General features: G+C 42.7%; 1 protein-coding gene across 4 annotated transcripts in view; it reads right to left on the bottom strand.

Moving 5' to 3' along the window:
* TSEN2 (tRNA splicing endonuclease subunit 2) overlaps nt 1-15,344 on the bottom strand; it is a 42,807-nt gene that overhangs the window by 9,754 nt on the left and 17,709 nt on the right. For all 4 annotated transcript variants that reach the window (XR_004380755.1, XR_004380756.1, XM_032841495.1 and 1 more), the window contains exons 5-8: nt 14,061-14,589; nt 12,740-12,817; nt 6,466-6,516; nt 3,843-3,981 (exon numbers count right to left, since the gene is read on the bottom strand). Coding sequence is in view for 2 of the 4 variants with exons in the window: in XM_032841495.1 (XP_032697386.1) it covers nt 3,843-3,981; nt 6,466-6,516; nt 12,740-12,817; nt 14,061-14,589 (797 nt within the window). In the remaining 2 variants the exon portion in view is untranslated. The remainder of the gene's footprint in view (nt 1-3,842; nt 3,982-6,465; nt 6,517-12,739; nt 12,818-14,060; nt 14,590-15,344) is intronic.

The following is a 15,344-nucleotide window of genomic DNA, read 5'->3' as shown; positions in this document are numbered from 1 at the left end:
CAGCAGCAGTCTGGTGTGGTGGAAGCACACGGAGCTTGGACCCAGACAGAGCGAGCCTCCACACTTACTTGCTGGGAGACCCCTGGCAACTTCCTTGACCCTTCTAAACTATAATTTCCCCAGTGTCATATAAAAGGAAGTGAACGCCATAGGCCTCACAGGAGTATTAAGATTAAATAAAATGAGGGAAGAAAAGCACCAAGGCAAGGTGCTGGGTCACCATGAGAGCCAGCAGCTGTGGGAACCTTTGGGAGGGGAATATAAGGAAAGGCTCCCACTTGGTTTCTAATCTGGTTTTCACCAGTGGGTGATCAAGGTCAAGTAGCTCGGCAGTTGCACTCAATTTGAGATCCATATCATTTGTTCCAAGTACTGCTCCTGGAATGAAAAGGGATTGACAAGATTTATTCAAGGGAAGAGTTTCCTGATAAGATGTGAATTTCATAATGGCCCTTTGTCATGGGTCATTACCTCTATAAGCAGAAACAATAGTTATGAGGGGATGTCCTGAGCTTAACCTGTGTTGACAGCTCTAGGGTATGTGTGATTTGGTCACTGGCCCTTAAAATTAAAATAATATTATTGTTAAAAAACATCAGGCACCAAGGGCCTGTGCCTAGAGCAGAGGAAAAGCTTAGGAAGCTGTTTCTCTTTTCTTTTCTTTTTTTAAAAAGATTTTATTTTTAAGTAATATCTACACCCAGTGTGAGGTTTCAACTTACAACCCCGAGATCAAGATGAACCACCAGCTGAGCCAGCCAGGCGCCCCAGGAAGCTGTTCCTCTTATCCCAGGCTAGCACTGCTTGTGAAGCCCTGCTAAAGCAGGAAATGTGAAGACACCCCTCATGTTGCTGCTGGTCCAGAAACCTGGTCTCACATTAATTATACAAGCAGCTCAAAGTACATGATATGACCCAGCTGTGGCAAAGGCCTCCAGGGAGTTGGGAAATAACAGTTGTTTCATTTCTTTAAAAAAAAAAAAAAAATCTGTCCTTTCAACCATCCCTATTAGGCGATTTGTTTTAAAAATGACTCTTCAGGGGCGCCTCAGTGGCTCAGTCTTTAAGCCTCTGCCTTTGGCTCAGGTCATGATCCCAGGACCCTGGGATTGAGCCCTCCATCAGGTTCCCTGCTCAGCGGGAAGCCAGCTTCTCCCTCTCCCATTCCCCCCCCACCCCAGTCTCTTGCTGTCTCTCTCTCTGTCAAATAAATAAATAAAATCTTAAAAAAAAAATTAAAAAAAAATGACTCTTCACAAATATGGCTTAGTATTGAAAATACATCAGTCATCATACATGAGCATACCTCAGGTATGCTTAGAAGGCAGTCAACAAAGGCCCCTTTCCCCTGCAATTTTTAATTTATTTTTTGTAAAGATGGTGTTATCCATGTTATATGATGAGCAAATGGACACTCAGAGAGATGAAGTAACTTGCCTGAAGCCACACAGTAAAGAGGAAGAGCTGGCTGTGAGGCCAAAGAGCTCTTTTGACTAGCCCCATGCCATCTCTGAAAGTATCCGGGCAGCCTTGTTGACTGGAAAATTCTAACTCAAGTTTCACTCATACAATGAGAAAGCTGAGGAAGACCTGCCAGGCGTTTGCACCAAACGGCTATTCTTACAGGAGAATGAAAAGGAGAACAGAATGGGAAGCCAATGAAGGAAAATGAAACAGGCACATAACTTAATTAAGCATCGTGAACTGTGGCCAACACAATTATGTGGAAACCCAGCAAGCTAATCTCAAGCTAATCCTGGTCATTTGTGTGCTAACCCTAAGTCAGTGTATCTGTACCTGAAATCCAGGCATGGAAGAAACAAAAGAAGCCATTTATCTTAGAGGATTAGGAAATCCTTAACCTTTATTTTGGACTGCTGACACCCGCCTTCCCCACTAAAGAATTTAATGAAAGAGGTGGACTCTTGATCAGAAAAACACACCAATCTACAAACACAGTATTTTATGCTGGGGTCTCCTGAAGACTATCCTATGATTTCAGGTTAAGCACAATTTTAGAGCATTTAAAATTTAAAAGATAGAATTGGCTTTGTGTGTTAAAAAAAAAAAAAGGGGCAAAAAAGGCTCAGAACACATCAAACAAGTATATGACACAGCTCACAAGACCTCAGGGCCATGACTTCTCAGAAGATTTCTCAAAGAGCCTGATATTTTTATTTGAGCCTCATAATTCTGAAAACATCCAGGAAGCACCCTCACTTAGCAGATGTAGAAAATGAGTTTGAGGGACTTAGCAGTGAAACAAGTGCTGGAAGGGACCCCAGGACCTACGTCCACTCACCTGGGCCGGTGGCTTTGAGAGCTGCTTACATTAATGACAACTCCAAATTTATATCTGAAGGCACTCCTGTGCTCTAGAATCATTTTCCAGGTATGCAGGCATTATCCCTGATTCCTCTTAAATGAAATTCTGACATCCAATCTGTCTGCAGGGCTGGTTGGGCTCAGTTTTCCTAATTAAGTCTCTCTGCTTCATTTTTGTCCCTGACCCACCCCACTGTCCATTAGTAACAGAGACGACAGAGGGTCCTGTTCATTTCAAGTCACTTTGCTCAAAATCTCCCAAGACTTCCAATCACCAGAAAAACAACCAGGCCCTACATGCTCTGTGTCAGCCCAACTTAAAGACATCACCTCACGTCACTCTCTCCCTGGGATCTCCAAATTCTAAACACTGTCTTTACACTGTTCTTGAGACTTGCCTGCCTCAGGGCTTTTGTGCTTGCTCTTTACCTTGTGCCTACTATGTTCTTCAGTCTTCCTGGGATCTCTAAGTTCTAGACGCCCTGTCTTTACGTTGTTCCTGAGATTGACCGAGCTCATTCCTGCCTGAGGGACTTTGCACTTGCTGTTCACTTTGTGCCTACACTGTTCTTCCCCAGATTCTCAAGTGACCTGTTCCCTCACTGTGGTCACATTTTTGTTTGTGGTCACATCTTTTCAGAGTCTTTTCCTAACTAATTTCCTTCACTTTCTATCCCTTTACTCTGTTTTATTTTTCTTAGTATGTAATAGCCCCTGAAATTACATTATACATTTACTTATTGGCTTATTTGTCTCCCCAGCCAGAATGCAAGCAGCTCCATCAAGGCAGCTTTGTGTTAGTCTCATTCACCTCTGCATTCCTGGCCCCTAAGAACACGTGGCCCATAGAAGACTCTCAGTAATTATCTGTTGACTGAAGTGCTCATCTGGTCCAGAATCCTTCCTTCAAGATAAGAGGAGACAGTTTCTAAGAGCCTGGGCTTCAGAATTCAAAGCCAAGCTCTGTTAAGTTGCTGACCCTGGAAACTATTAGGGCAAATGACCTATTCTCTCACAACCATAATCAGAAAAAAAAATTAAATAATAAGAGTATCAGTTGCATAAGATTGCTTTAGGGATTAAATGAGATAATGAATTTTAAAATGCTTGGCACATAGTAAGTGGTCAACAAAGCATCAGTGGGATTATTAGGATTGTACGATCATTCTCACTTGCCAGATGAGACAACTGAGGCCTAGAGGATAAGGGACTGCCCTGTATCACACAATCACATGGCTAATGAGAGGAGGGGAATGGGGGATATAAAACTCTTTTCTCAGATTACAGAGCAGGTGAGAAGAAAACCTGAATACTTGGGGCTACAGGCTTCTATCTCCAGGCTTTCCCCTTAGACTTCCTTTTCATTCCTTCTGGACAAACCCTCCACCCCAACCCAAATATTTTTTATCTAAGCCAAAATGAAGGTATCATTTTAGGAAAAAACCAGCAACAGCACTTATTACCAATTCAGCTTTCACCCTGAGAACCAGCATTCTACCGATTCAGGAAGTACTTACATAAATCTGTCCCATACTTAAGTCCCACTTTGGGCACCCAGCCCTTGCTTCGGAAGTAATGGTATGCCATGTATGTAGTCCTGAATGTGGGCTGAACTGCAGTGAAAGCTTTCCAGAGCTTCAGGATTGTTAAAGGCTCCTAACGTTGGTGAAAGAAAAAAAAAGGGCATTATTATGTATGTATTTGCTCGTCATCAAGCCAGTGAACTGACATCTGTACTGGCAGTAAACACACATAGCACCCATGACCAAGGGACTTAACAGAGAATCTAGGCCTGTGCTGCCCAGTATGGCAGCACCAGACACAGGCCAGAAGGGAGATGGGCCTCAGGTGGAAAATACACACTGAATTTCAAAGACTTGGTAGGAGCACAAGAATGATACACTGAGTTCAAGAAACTCTGTAAATAATAAGACTTTTTTTCTTTTAACCCCTTCAATGCGGCTACCAGAAAATTTAAAATGAAGCATGTAGCTCCTGTCTGAGGTTTATATTCACTTCCATCAGAGAGCACTGCTCTGGGAAGGGCCGCCATGCAACAGCAACGTCTGAGATGAGGAGGAAGCAGCCAAGTGGAAGGGGGCGGTGAGGGGGGACCAGGGGCAACAGGGGGGACTGGGGGTGGCTGGGATGGGGGGATCCTGGGGCAGCGGGGGGACTGGGGGCGGCAGTGGGTGCTGCATAAGAACACTCCAGGGAGAGGAGTGAGCAAATGTCAGGTGCTTGAGGGCGACAAGTCCACCAAAGCTGGAGGGCAGGATGTCCCAAACATTTCACTGACCCAAGTTGAGTAGCTACTGTATGTCAGGCCACATTCAGGAAACCAAAACATAATTTTGTAAAAGCTTAAAAAAAAGATGCCCCATTTAGTCTTTGGAACTAGAGAATTTATCTCATGGCACAAATGAATAATGTGACTGCTTTAAAGAGAATTCTGTTCCTAACAGAGGATATGAAGAGATGGAGAATGGCTTGGTTCCGGGAACATTTAATTCTCCGGATGGTTTAAGGCTCAGTCAATGAAACCGGCTCAGTTTGTCTCAGCCTGAGATTTTAAATCCATAAATATGAAATATAGTTTTTTTCTTCCTTTCTTTTGCTCCTTCTTCTTCTTCTTTTAATTGTTCCTAAGGTAGAAACTCCATACATGTGTGGCTTTTAAATTCCAAAGCAAGGAAACACTCAGCACTCCCGTAATAAGCAACAGTCTCATAAGGAAGGCTGAACTGCCAGTATGGAAAGCCCATCATGTTACAGAGGCTGAGGATTCTAGGTAGCAGTGGAAGATTCTCAAGAATTTCAACTAAGGCCCAGGAGAGGAGGCAAGGTGGGTTAAGAATGGCCACCATCTGGGGGGCATCTGGGTGGCTCAGTGGGTTAAAGCCTCTGCCTTCGGCTCAGGTCATGATCCCAGGGTCCTGGGACTGAGCCCCGCTTCGGGCTCTCTGCTCGGCAGGGAGCCTGCTTCCTCCTCTCTCTCTGCCTACTTGTGATCTCTGTCTGTCAAATAAATAAATAAAATCTTAAAAAAAAAAAAAAAGAATGGCCACCATCTGGGAAAATGAGTCACCCATCAAACATCAAACATCACCCATTTCAAACTACCGGAATACTCTTGAAAATAATTTATATAATTGGAATTTGATGAATGATAAAATTATGCACTCCCAAGAACAAAACAAAGTATGCTTTCCCCATTCTATTTATTGCTCTGCTGACCTTTCTCTTTTTAATTCATTTGAATTATTTGGAATAGATATTATATTCACATGGTCCAAATTCACAAAGCATAAAAATGTACAGTGAAGTCTCCGTTTCTACCTGTGTGCCCAGCCCCCCAAGGTCTCTACAAGAAGGTAAGCAATGGTATCAGCTTCTCGTGGAACTTTCTTCCGAGGGCAGCAGTCTACAGTACACAATCACAGGTTTGGAGATACCTTCATATAGCTTCAAGTATTAATTCTAACCAGACTAACTGTGTGACCCTGGCTGAGTTACTTATTTCCTCTGAGCCTCAGTTACCTTATCTGTAGAATTCTTACGAGGCAGAGGCAAGGATCAGAAGTACTGCCTGTAAGGTACCCAACACAAAGCTTTTACCAAAGGAGGCACTGAACATTGGCAGTTGTAATTTTTAGTACTGTTCTGACGCCAATTTCCTGATCATTATCTAAGATATTGTTCTTCTCCTAGCATCTGGGAATGAAATTCAATCTGAAAGAGTCAAACCTGGCTTCTGTCTTAATAATCACAATTCAGGGGGTGCCTGGGTGGCTGAGTCGGTTAAGCGTCTTACTCTTGACTTTGGCTCAGGTCATGATCCCAGGGTGGTGAGATCAAGCCCCACACTAGGCTCCACACTTGGCATGAAGTCTGCTTGGGATTCTCTCTCCCCTCCCCCTGTTCAAACTTGTAGTCTCTAAAATAAATAAATAAAATCTTACTCTCACCCTAAAAAATCACAATTCAGGGCCCAAAGCCTAAACCTAGAGAAAAAATTTAACTCCAATTTCATTCAGTGAAGGTAGGTAAGTTTGTATTATAGCAATATGAAAATTACTACAGCCTGCTTTTAACACCAGGAAAATTTTAAGTGGATTTTATTTAGATATAACATCTTACCTTCTCATAGTAAATACTCAGACATCCCAGAGCATAGACCAGGAAAAAGGCCTAAAAACAGAGCAAGCAGAAAATGTCCATTAGAAACTATCCCACATTCTTGAGAAATTATTTTACAGATTGATTTTTCTTTACCTCAAGTATAAATTAATGTCCTTAAATCACCTTCAAAAAATGATCACATATTTTTAATATAAATGGTTCATGCAAATTTTAAGGATTAAAAAAGTATAAGAAGATATGAAAGTCACAAATTGATTAAAAATCAGTAAAAAACAAAGCATTTGTGTATTTTCCATGTATTTTCCCCTTAAAAACCATATAGCTAAACTGAAAAATGATGTAAATAGCTGTAATAATAGAAACCTTTCCTCATTAGATTTTCCTCTGCAAAATTAAATAACCATATTAAACCAAGAAAAAAATTTTACAGGAAGAAATACATAGAAATTTGTGAAAGTGGGCAGTATAAATTTGGCTTGCATAACAAAACATGAGTTTTTCAGTCACCCTCGCTTGTAAAGTGATTTCCCATTAAGTAATCCCTAACTTTCCATGAACTTCATTATATAGTAATGTTTTACTTGCATGGGGAGGCAGGAGGAAAAGCAAAGTCAGCTGTAGTTGAGTAAAATCACACTTAGATGGAAATTAAAATAGCCTTTTTTTTTTTTTAAAGATCTTATTTATTTGATGGAAAGAAAGTGAGCACAAGCAGGGGGAGAGGCAGAGGGACAAGCAGGTTCCCCACTGAGCAGAGAGCAGGATTCAGGACTTGATCCCGGAACCCTGGGGACACAACCTGAGCTGAAGGAAGACACTTAACTGAATGAGCCACTCAGGAGCTCCAAAATAGCTTTTAAAAAAAAAATGTTTATTTTTTTAAATAATCTCTACACTCAACGTGGGGTTCGATCTCCCAACCCTGAGATCAAGAGTCATATACTTTACACCAACTGAGCCAGCCAGGTGCCCCAATTGCTTTCTGATGAAAGTAAGACAATGCCAAACACTGATGCCACCAAGCACTGTTCACTATACTTGTAGATGGGGATAGGATCCATGTTTACACCTGAGCAGACTTATACGAGAGTGGTGTGTCCTAGTGGCTAAGTGGTGGTTATCAGTAAAACTGGGGTACTTTCTTTATAAATATGAGGACAGAAGATTATAACCAAACGAAAACCATTCTGCTGCCTCTACCTGGCACAGATGAGGGCCTTCTTACACAGTGTGGTGACAAGAGATGCAGTCCCCCGCCCCAAGCCTACGCATTTCTGTTCAACAGCATGGTACTGATGACTGGTGCTCACCAAGCATACTTCTTCACTGCCCCAAGCACACACAGCAACAAACCACAAGAGGATTTAGGTGAGCACAGGCCATGGAGGTGTAGGGGGTTTCAAGTAGCGATAAGGTTTGCTAAGGAAACACTTCTGTGATCCCCAGGAATTGCCTGAGCCCACCCGGTGTCATTTTCTCCTATCTCATGGCATTTCTCTTTACAACAGTGTTTCTCAAAGTGCGGTCTGGGGATCCTGAAGTCCCCGAGACCCTTTCAGGAGGTCTCCAGGCCAAAACTGCTTCATGATAAGAACACATTCTTTGCCTTGTTCCTGCTCATTCTCTCCAGAGGCTCTAAGACACGTGGTGTCACAACAGACTGAATAAAGAAGCAGATGTGGGCATCCAGCTGACTTCTATAAAGCCAGACCTTCAAGCAACTGGCAGAAGGGGAAAACTGCCATTCTTCTCACTGAATTTGTTCTGTTTTTATAAGAATGTAGTTATTTTTAATAAAATTTTATGTAAATGTATAAAGGATTTATCATCATTATCTTAAAATGAATTAAAGAACAAATTTTAAAATTGTGTTTTAATTTAGTTTGGCAAACAGTGACAGATATAACCCACATAAAGATGTTCCTGGGATCGTCAATAATTTTTAATAGAGTAAAGTGGCTTGAGAACTACCACTTTAGTTCCACTCTGATCTAAACCTAGAGCTTCTCTAAAGATGCAGGTGACCCCGCTTCTCTGGGTCCCAGCCGCCACTCCCTGCCTGGACTTCTCAAAGGCCTTTCTGCTCCACGCATTCTCCATAGTAGCTGGAGTCATCTTTTCCCCACATGAAGGTCACGTGGCTCCCACGACTAAAACCCTCCAAATGGCTTTATGGCACGTTGCTTCCCACAGCCTCCAGTTCCTTGGAGATCTGACCACTACTCCTTCTGGTCATGTTGGCTCCACGTCTGCCCCTGAACACAGTAGGCTCATTCTTGCCTTTACCTTTGTAAGTGCTACTCCAGTATCTGGCACATTCTGCCCCAGACGCAAACGTCACTTCTTGGAGAGGTCTTCCCCTCCACCCTTGTTAAGCAACCCCCATCCTGATCATCTTCTTCAGAACACACTTTTTTTAAAAAAAAAGATTTTATTTATTTATTTGACAGAGAGAGATCACAAGTAGGCAGAGAGGCAGGCAGAGAGAGGGGGGAAGCAGGCTCCTCACTGAGCAGAGGACCTGACGTGGGGCTCGATCCCAGGACCCTGAGATCATGACCTGAGCGGAAGGCAGAGGCTTAACCCACTGAGCCACCCAGGCAACCCAGAACACATTTGTCTGAAAAGATCTTTCTTATACGCACCTCTCCAGCTCGAAAGTCAACTCTGTGAGAGCAGAAACTCTGCCTGCCGTTCCCCTGGCTCAGGAGAGGGTCTAACACAGGCTTTTGCTCTGTGCCTGTGCTGAGAGAATCGACCCCGTTGACTCCGGCAGTGTCTCTGCAGGCCTGGCTCTCCAGCTCCTTTCTCCTCACGTGGATGCTGCACGCCCCACAGCCCCTTGCAGCTACCTGACAGCCTTCCCAGGTGTCTGACAATCTTACTTTTACCTTTGGTCTTCCTGTGGCACACCACTCTCTAACACAGAGTACCACTGTTTCTCGGATGCACACAAATGGTGGTCAGAAGTTGCCTGGAGGAGACGAACCTGGGTTCTCCAACAGTCAAGTGCTTCTCCTTTCGACGTCTCCCAGCCATCACTTCTTGGTTCAGAACGGGACAAAATGAACTCTGGGATGTGGCAGAGCTGGGCTGAAATCGTCATTAACAGCAAGCCCCCTGCAAGTATCACTTAAGCTCTCCTACCTCACTGACAAAATGGGGCAGAAAACGCCTTATTAAAGATTTAATGAGGGGCGCCTGGGTGGCTCAGTGGGTTAAGCCTCTGCCTTCGGCTCAGGTCATGATCTCAGGGTCCTGGGATCGAGCCCCGCATCGGGCTCTCTGCTTGGCAGGGAGCCCGCTTCCTCCTCTCTCTCTCTGCCTGCCTCTCTGCCTACTTGTGATCTCTGTCAAATAAATAAATAAATTCTTAAAAAAAAAAAAAAAGATTTAATGAGATGAAGTCTCATAAAAATTTTAAAGTCTATGCAGAGTACCTAACTGCTCAATTCATTTTAGTTTCCCCTCCTTTTATAAAAAACTGTTTAGATACTGTAGCCTGGAAAAGTTCAAGCCTCTCCTTGCCAAGCAAGAGACTCCTTCCCAGTATTTGTTAGAATTTAAGTTCTTCAGAAACTTTCCATTATCAGTAAACAAATGTTCCTAAGAACTGATGAAACCAATGCCTCATTAATATTTATTGGCCTAAAATAAATGGTTTTTATGAATGTACACAAACTGCTCATAGGCACTTATTACAGATGGAATGGATCTTAATTCAACTGAGTTGGCTTTATTTAGAATTAAATCATCAGAAGACGGGGGAAGTCTGGGGAGGGAGGTGATTATGTCCCTTGAGATCTCATTAGTAAGCTTTTTACTATCAAAGCAAAAGTGGAGGGAAGAGTTTAATGATGGTTTTAATGTCATCACTAAATCTAGCTGGGTCCCAAAGTGTTATAATGGAAAAACAGTTCTCAGTAACAGATCTCTAAGAGACAGATCTTTAAGTCAGCTGTGGTATTATCATTCCCAAGCTCCAGAAAAAACTGCTCTGAATCACCAGAGAAGGGCTGCCTGTGTTCCTGATGGGCATTTATGGAAACACATTAAACTGTATAAGTGGTGCACCAAACATGGGTGATTCATTCAGAGGCAATCTGCCAAAACAGAACTGAGGCAGAGCGAGGTTTAATCTGAAAACTGCAAGACCTCTGTGGAATGTCCTCAGGAACCAAGCGGCTTCCAAGAATGCAGAGCAACCTCATCTACCTCCCATTATTCTTGCCTTTCTTCAGGAGTGTTTGGGAGACAGCAGCAGACAGTGACACCTTTTTTTGTCAGTAAAAAGCATCGCATGGAACACAACCAGTCACCTCCTGGAACAGTGAGGCTGACACCAAATGCCCTCTCTGCCTATTGCTGCCGCCTCCTCCTCACCCCTCCATCAGTCTCCTACTGATGCCAGCTCCAGTACCTGCCCTTCCCTGACATGGCCACTGCAGTGCCCCAGCACCGCCAAGACCGGGTCAGAACCCTGGTCGATACTTGTAGATATGCCCTCATGATCTAGCCCTCCTGTTGTCATCCAGGGCTGAGCTGCATGAAGGAGTCTATGCTGTCCAGTGTCCAAATGGCAATATATTATTTATCTTTTCACATCTCCAGATATCACCAACTCCATGAAGGCTTTCCAGCTAGTTCACGTCCTTTTGGACTCCACCAGTTTCTATGCAAATTCCACACCCCGAATGCCCCCATTTAACAAATGAAATTATTAAGCACTTGATAGACATCAGACATCGGGTACAAGGATACCAGAGAAGCAACACTGGCACAATCCACAGACCACATGGAATGTAATTATTTCTGGGCCATCTTTAGGACCAGAGCCATATTCTGTTTATTTCTGTATTGTTAGTACTTAGCCCAGTGCCCAGCACAGAGTAAGTACCCAGTGAACATTTTTGCAAAATACTGATTGCAAAAGAAAAGGTTCTAACTAGCTACTTAATAGCTTTTACAAGTAATTTAATAATGATAACAAGAAAAGCAGGCACTAACGCTTACTGAGCACTTACTATGTATCAGGCACTGTGCTGAGCCCATTACATGGTGTAGTTAATTCCCAGAAGACCTTATGAACAAGGCATTCCATAACCCTCATTATACAGAGAAGAAATCAAGGCCCAGAGAGCTCAAGCACCTAGAGAAGGGAATCTACAGTGTTGTCCCGCAGAACTTCCTATGGTGACAATGTTCTACACCTGTACTGTCCAATACAGTCACCACTATCCTCCTGTGGCTGCTGAGTGTTTGAAATGTAGCTGGCACAACTGAGAAACAGAATTCTGCATTTCGTTCTCTTTTAAATTAAATAGTCACATGTGGCTAGTGGTTACTGTCTTCTACAACAGATTCAGCTGGTGCATTTGTAGAAAAAGGAGATGTAGTAAATAATTCCAAACATCATTTCTGGGTCCCACAGTCTGTTTGGTCTCATTGCAAGGAAAGAAGTACAGACGAGGAAATCCAGAAAACATGGAGATACAACTACTTCTCTGTGAATGCACCCACAAAGTTACCAATGTGGACACATTCAACAAGTACTTCCTGAGACCTTCATCTCTACCAAGAACAGTGCTAGCGACTGCAAGAGCCATCCAAGACAAGCAGGAGCATTCTGGGAGAGGAAGCACATGAGATTGAGGAAGGGGTGCAGTTCTCCAGGGCAAAAAGGACATTTCTGTGCACAGTGTAAACATAAGCAAAGGAGGAGGGACTGAACAAATGAACACAGGATAGAGGAACTCCAAATCAGAGGGAAAATTTATGATGCTGTTTTTAGAAAGTCACTTTTAGCTAACCTTTGGGAATGTAGCTATTCCATTAAGAGACATGTATTAGTAATTCTGCAGAAGGAAATATCTAGAATCCATTTATATAATTAGCAGCCATGACATGACTTGAAGCACGCATCTTGGCTTATTAAAAGCTGGTGAAACTATGAAAACTAAAAACCATGAACTGTACACTTTAAATGGGTGAATGGTATGATATATAAGCTGTATCTCATGATATAGGAAGGACCCCCAAGATCTTAGACTTGATGAAATGAAGGTTAAGGAGTGAAATTTAGGCAGACCTACTTTGGAAGGTGCCTATGGTTATTACAATACCTATTTGTAATGTTTAGTTACTGAATACTCAGTTACTGAATTATATAGTTACTGAATTACATACAGAATTGCATTTACAAGTGGACCCCATTACAGGTTGTCCGGACCCTGAGACCAAGAGCTGAAAAGGTAACATGCAGGAAACATACCTCTTCTAAGCTAAGCTGCAAATACTCCAAGATCCTATATGGATTTCTTCTGCATACTAATCTCCTTTTTGGTGCCAACTGAAAAATAAAATACATACAGAACAAACAGAAGCACTACATATTACATAGAGCGGATTGCATTTTAAAACATTTTTCTTACAAATTTCACAGATTTACATTTATTGGATTAATACTGTTAAAAATATTTTTTTATTATGATGTGGAAAAAGAAGTTTTAGGTTTCTATTATTAACATTTTGATTTGTTTCCTCTCTATGTTCCCCATGAAATTTTCCCATGGTTGTGATCTTTTCCTTGGTCAAATTTAAGTACTTCTTTTCACCCACTTGCAACTCAGAAGGGTGGGCCTAGCTTATCAGGCTCCATTAACCCTATTCTAAAGGCTAGATAGTATTTCTTCAAACAGGTGTTTCACATACAACTTAGCCATTAGATTTGCTCATTTTAGCTATTACAGATAATTCTAGGGCAACCGACTCTGACTATGCATCCCTCGGTAGGGGGTGGGGGGGGGTGCTCTTGAGCTTTCCAGTGTTTTTCCTGTGCTGGATGACCTCCATACCCGAGACTCCCTGCACCACAGCTGCACTCAAGACTATGTGTAATTACTACAGTACTTCTTTTTTTCCCACCCAAGGGAAAGAATATTATTATACATGCTTTAATTTGTACTTTCTTTTTTTTTTTAACGTTAAGTTATTCACAAACTTTGAGGTTTTAGGAGAAATAACTCTCACAGCTACTGGGTCACCAGGGCTGGGATCCAGTGCCTGCTGGTTCTCCCAGAGGGTCTCACCACCTCTCACATGCCCTGGGCACTTAATATGGGCCTGCTACCATTTCTGAGTAAGGGGCATCCTGGTTAGCCCACATCTGCTATGGACCAGAAACTTATGGCTCTGGAGGAAGTGAGTAATTTTCTTCTTCAGTTGATCTTTGGATAACACAGGGGCTAGGGGATCTGACTTCCAGCCACAGAAAATCTATATATAATCTCTGACTCCCCCCAAAATTAACTACTAATAGCCTACTGTTGACTGGAAGCCTTACCAACAATTATAAACGGCTGATTATCATGTATTTTACATATGTGTTATATGCTGCATTCTTATAATAAAGCTAGAGAAAAAAATATTTTAAAAAGTCATATGGCAGAGAAAATACATTTACAGTATTGTACTGTATTTATCAAAAAAAGGCCCCAAAACCAAAAAAACAAAAGCCTGCACACCAATCCTTGTGTGTATAAGTGGGTTCATGCAGTCTGAAGCCCCGTTGTTCAAGGGCCGGCCATACTTACTTCTTCACTTGGGGCACATTCCTTCTCGCTCTCATCATACACATCTTCCTCCACCAGCACGTACTCATCACCAGGCACCCTCTCGCTGGCACAGAGACCTGTGGGTTGGCTCCCGTCTCCAGGCTGAGTGTCAGACAGGGGGAGGAGGACACCTTCTTTGCCACAAGAAACTCGGGGCAGGGGGCGGTGTTGTGGCTTGGCCACCTCTGCCACAGGTTCACCCACGCCGTTTGGAGCGAGCGGGTCAGGCCCAGGGCCCTGCTGCAGACTGTCTGATGGCTTGCTGGGACCGTCCATGTCAACTGACTTTCCTGAGTCCCCATTCATCACAGAAGGTTCCTCTCTATCTGTGGTAACTTCCATTTTGGAAGTCGTTTCAGAGTTCTCATCGTGCCATTGACCTTCTTTCCTTTTTATACCAGGATGCTCGAGTGGTTTTGTGTAATCCTGGAGGGTTCTCTGCACTGTACTCTCCTCCTGCCCTTGTCCTCGCATGAACTCTGCGGCCCACTCCACACGATGCTGATACCTGCAAGATGCAAATACTGTTAGTAGCACTTGAATTTCAATATTCAAAACACAACACGGCATGCAGAAGAGATGGGTTCATAGCATGTCAAAGCGTTTATAGCAGTTTTTCTCAGTAGAGGGCTATAGGTAAATGTTTTCTTTATACTTTTTGTGTGTGTGTGTTTTCTAACTGTTCTGAAATAAGCATGTGTTAGTTTTGTTTCTATTAGAGCTTCATTTAATTTTCTTACTTTGAAAAAAAAACTTGACTCCAGTTTGACCAAGTATGAATATTTATGTAATTTAAAACTGGTCGGCCAAATGATTTAGGTGACTACAAAGAGAATATGGCTATGTTCTCTCAGGATTTCCTTTACATTATTCTCAATTTTGGATATCACAACATTTTCAGAAAAATATCCCACTCACAGTATACAGAGTCTTTGCTCGTCACTGGAATGCAAAATTAGAACTTCGGTAAATATTTTTCACAGTACCTACTAAGGTCTTCACTGCGTATGGCAAGAAAGGATACATGTGGCCAAGCATCCTAGCAGAAAGGGCGTTTTCTCTCATAATAACTTTTGAAGTACTGTTTGATGAGGAATATCTGCTTCGTTCCTCAAATGTAAAGGCAACCCCGAACACTTTCCATGTAATAGAAAGTTACAGGTAAGAAAAGAGGGTTCTGCCACAGTGAGACGCCCGGCCTGATGCTGCTGCTGCGATGCCTCCACACAGAGTCAGGCTACCATACTGGAAATCTCATCAGCC

This window comes from Lontra canadensis, unplaced genomic scaffold, assembly GCF_010015895.1.
Source record: "Lontra canadensis isolate GAN:19392208 unplaced genomic scaffold, GSC_riverotter_1.0 scaffold124, whole genome shotgun sequence".
Taxonomy (NCBI): Eukaryota; Metazoa; Chordata; class Mammalia; order Carnivora; family Mustelidae; genus Lontra; species Lontra canadensis.
The sequence above is the reverse complement of the archived record's forward strand: the minus strand, read 5'-3'. Positions and strand labels throughout refer to the sequence as shown.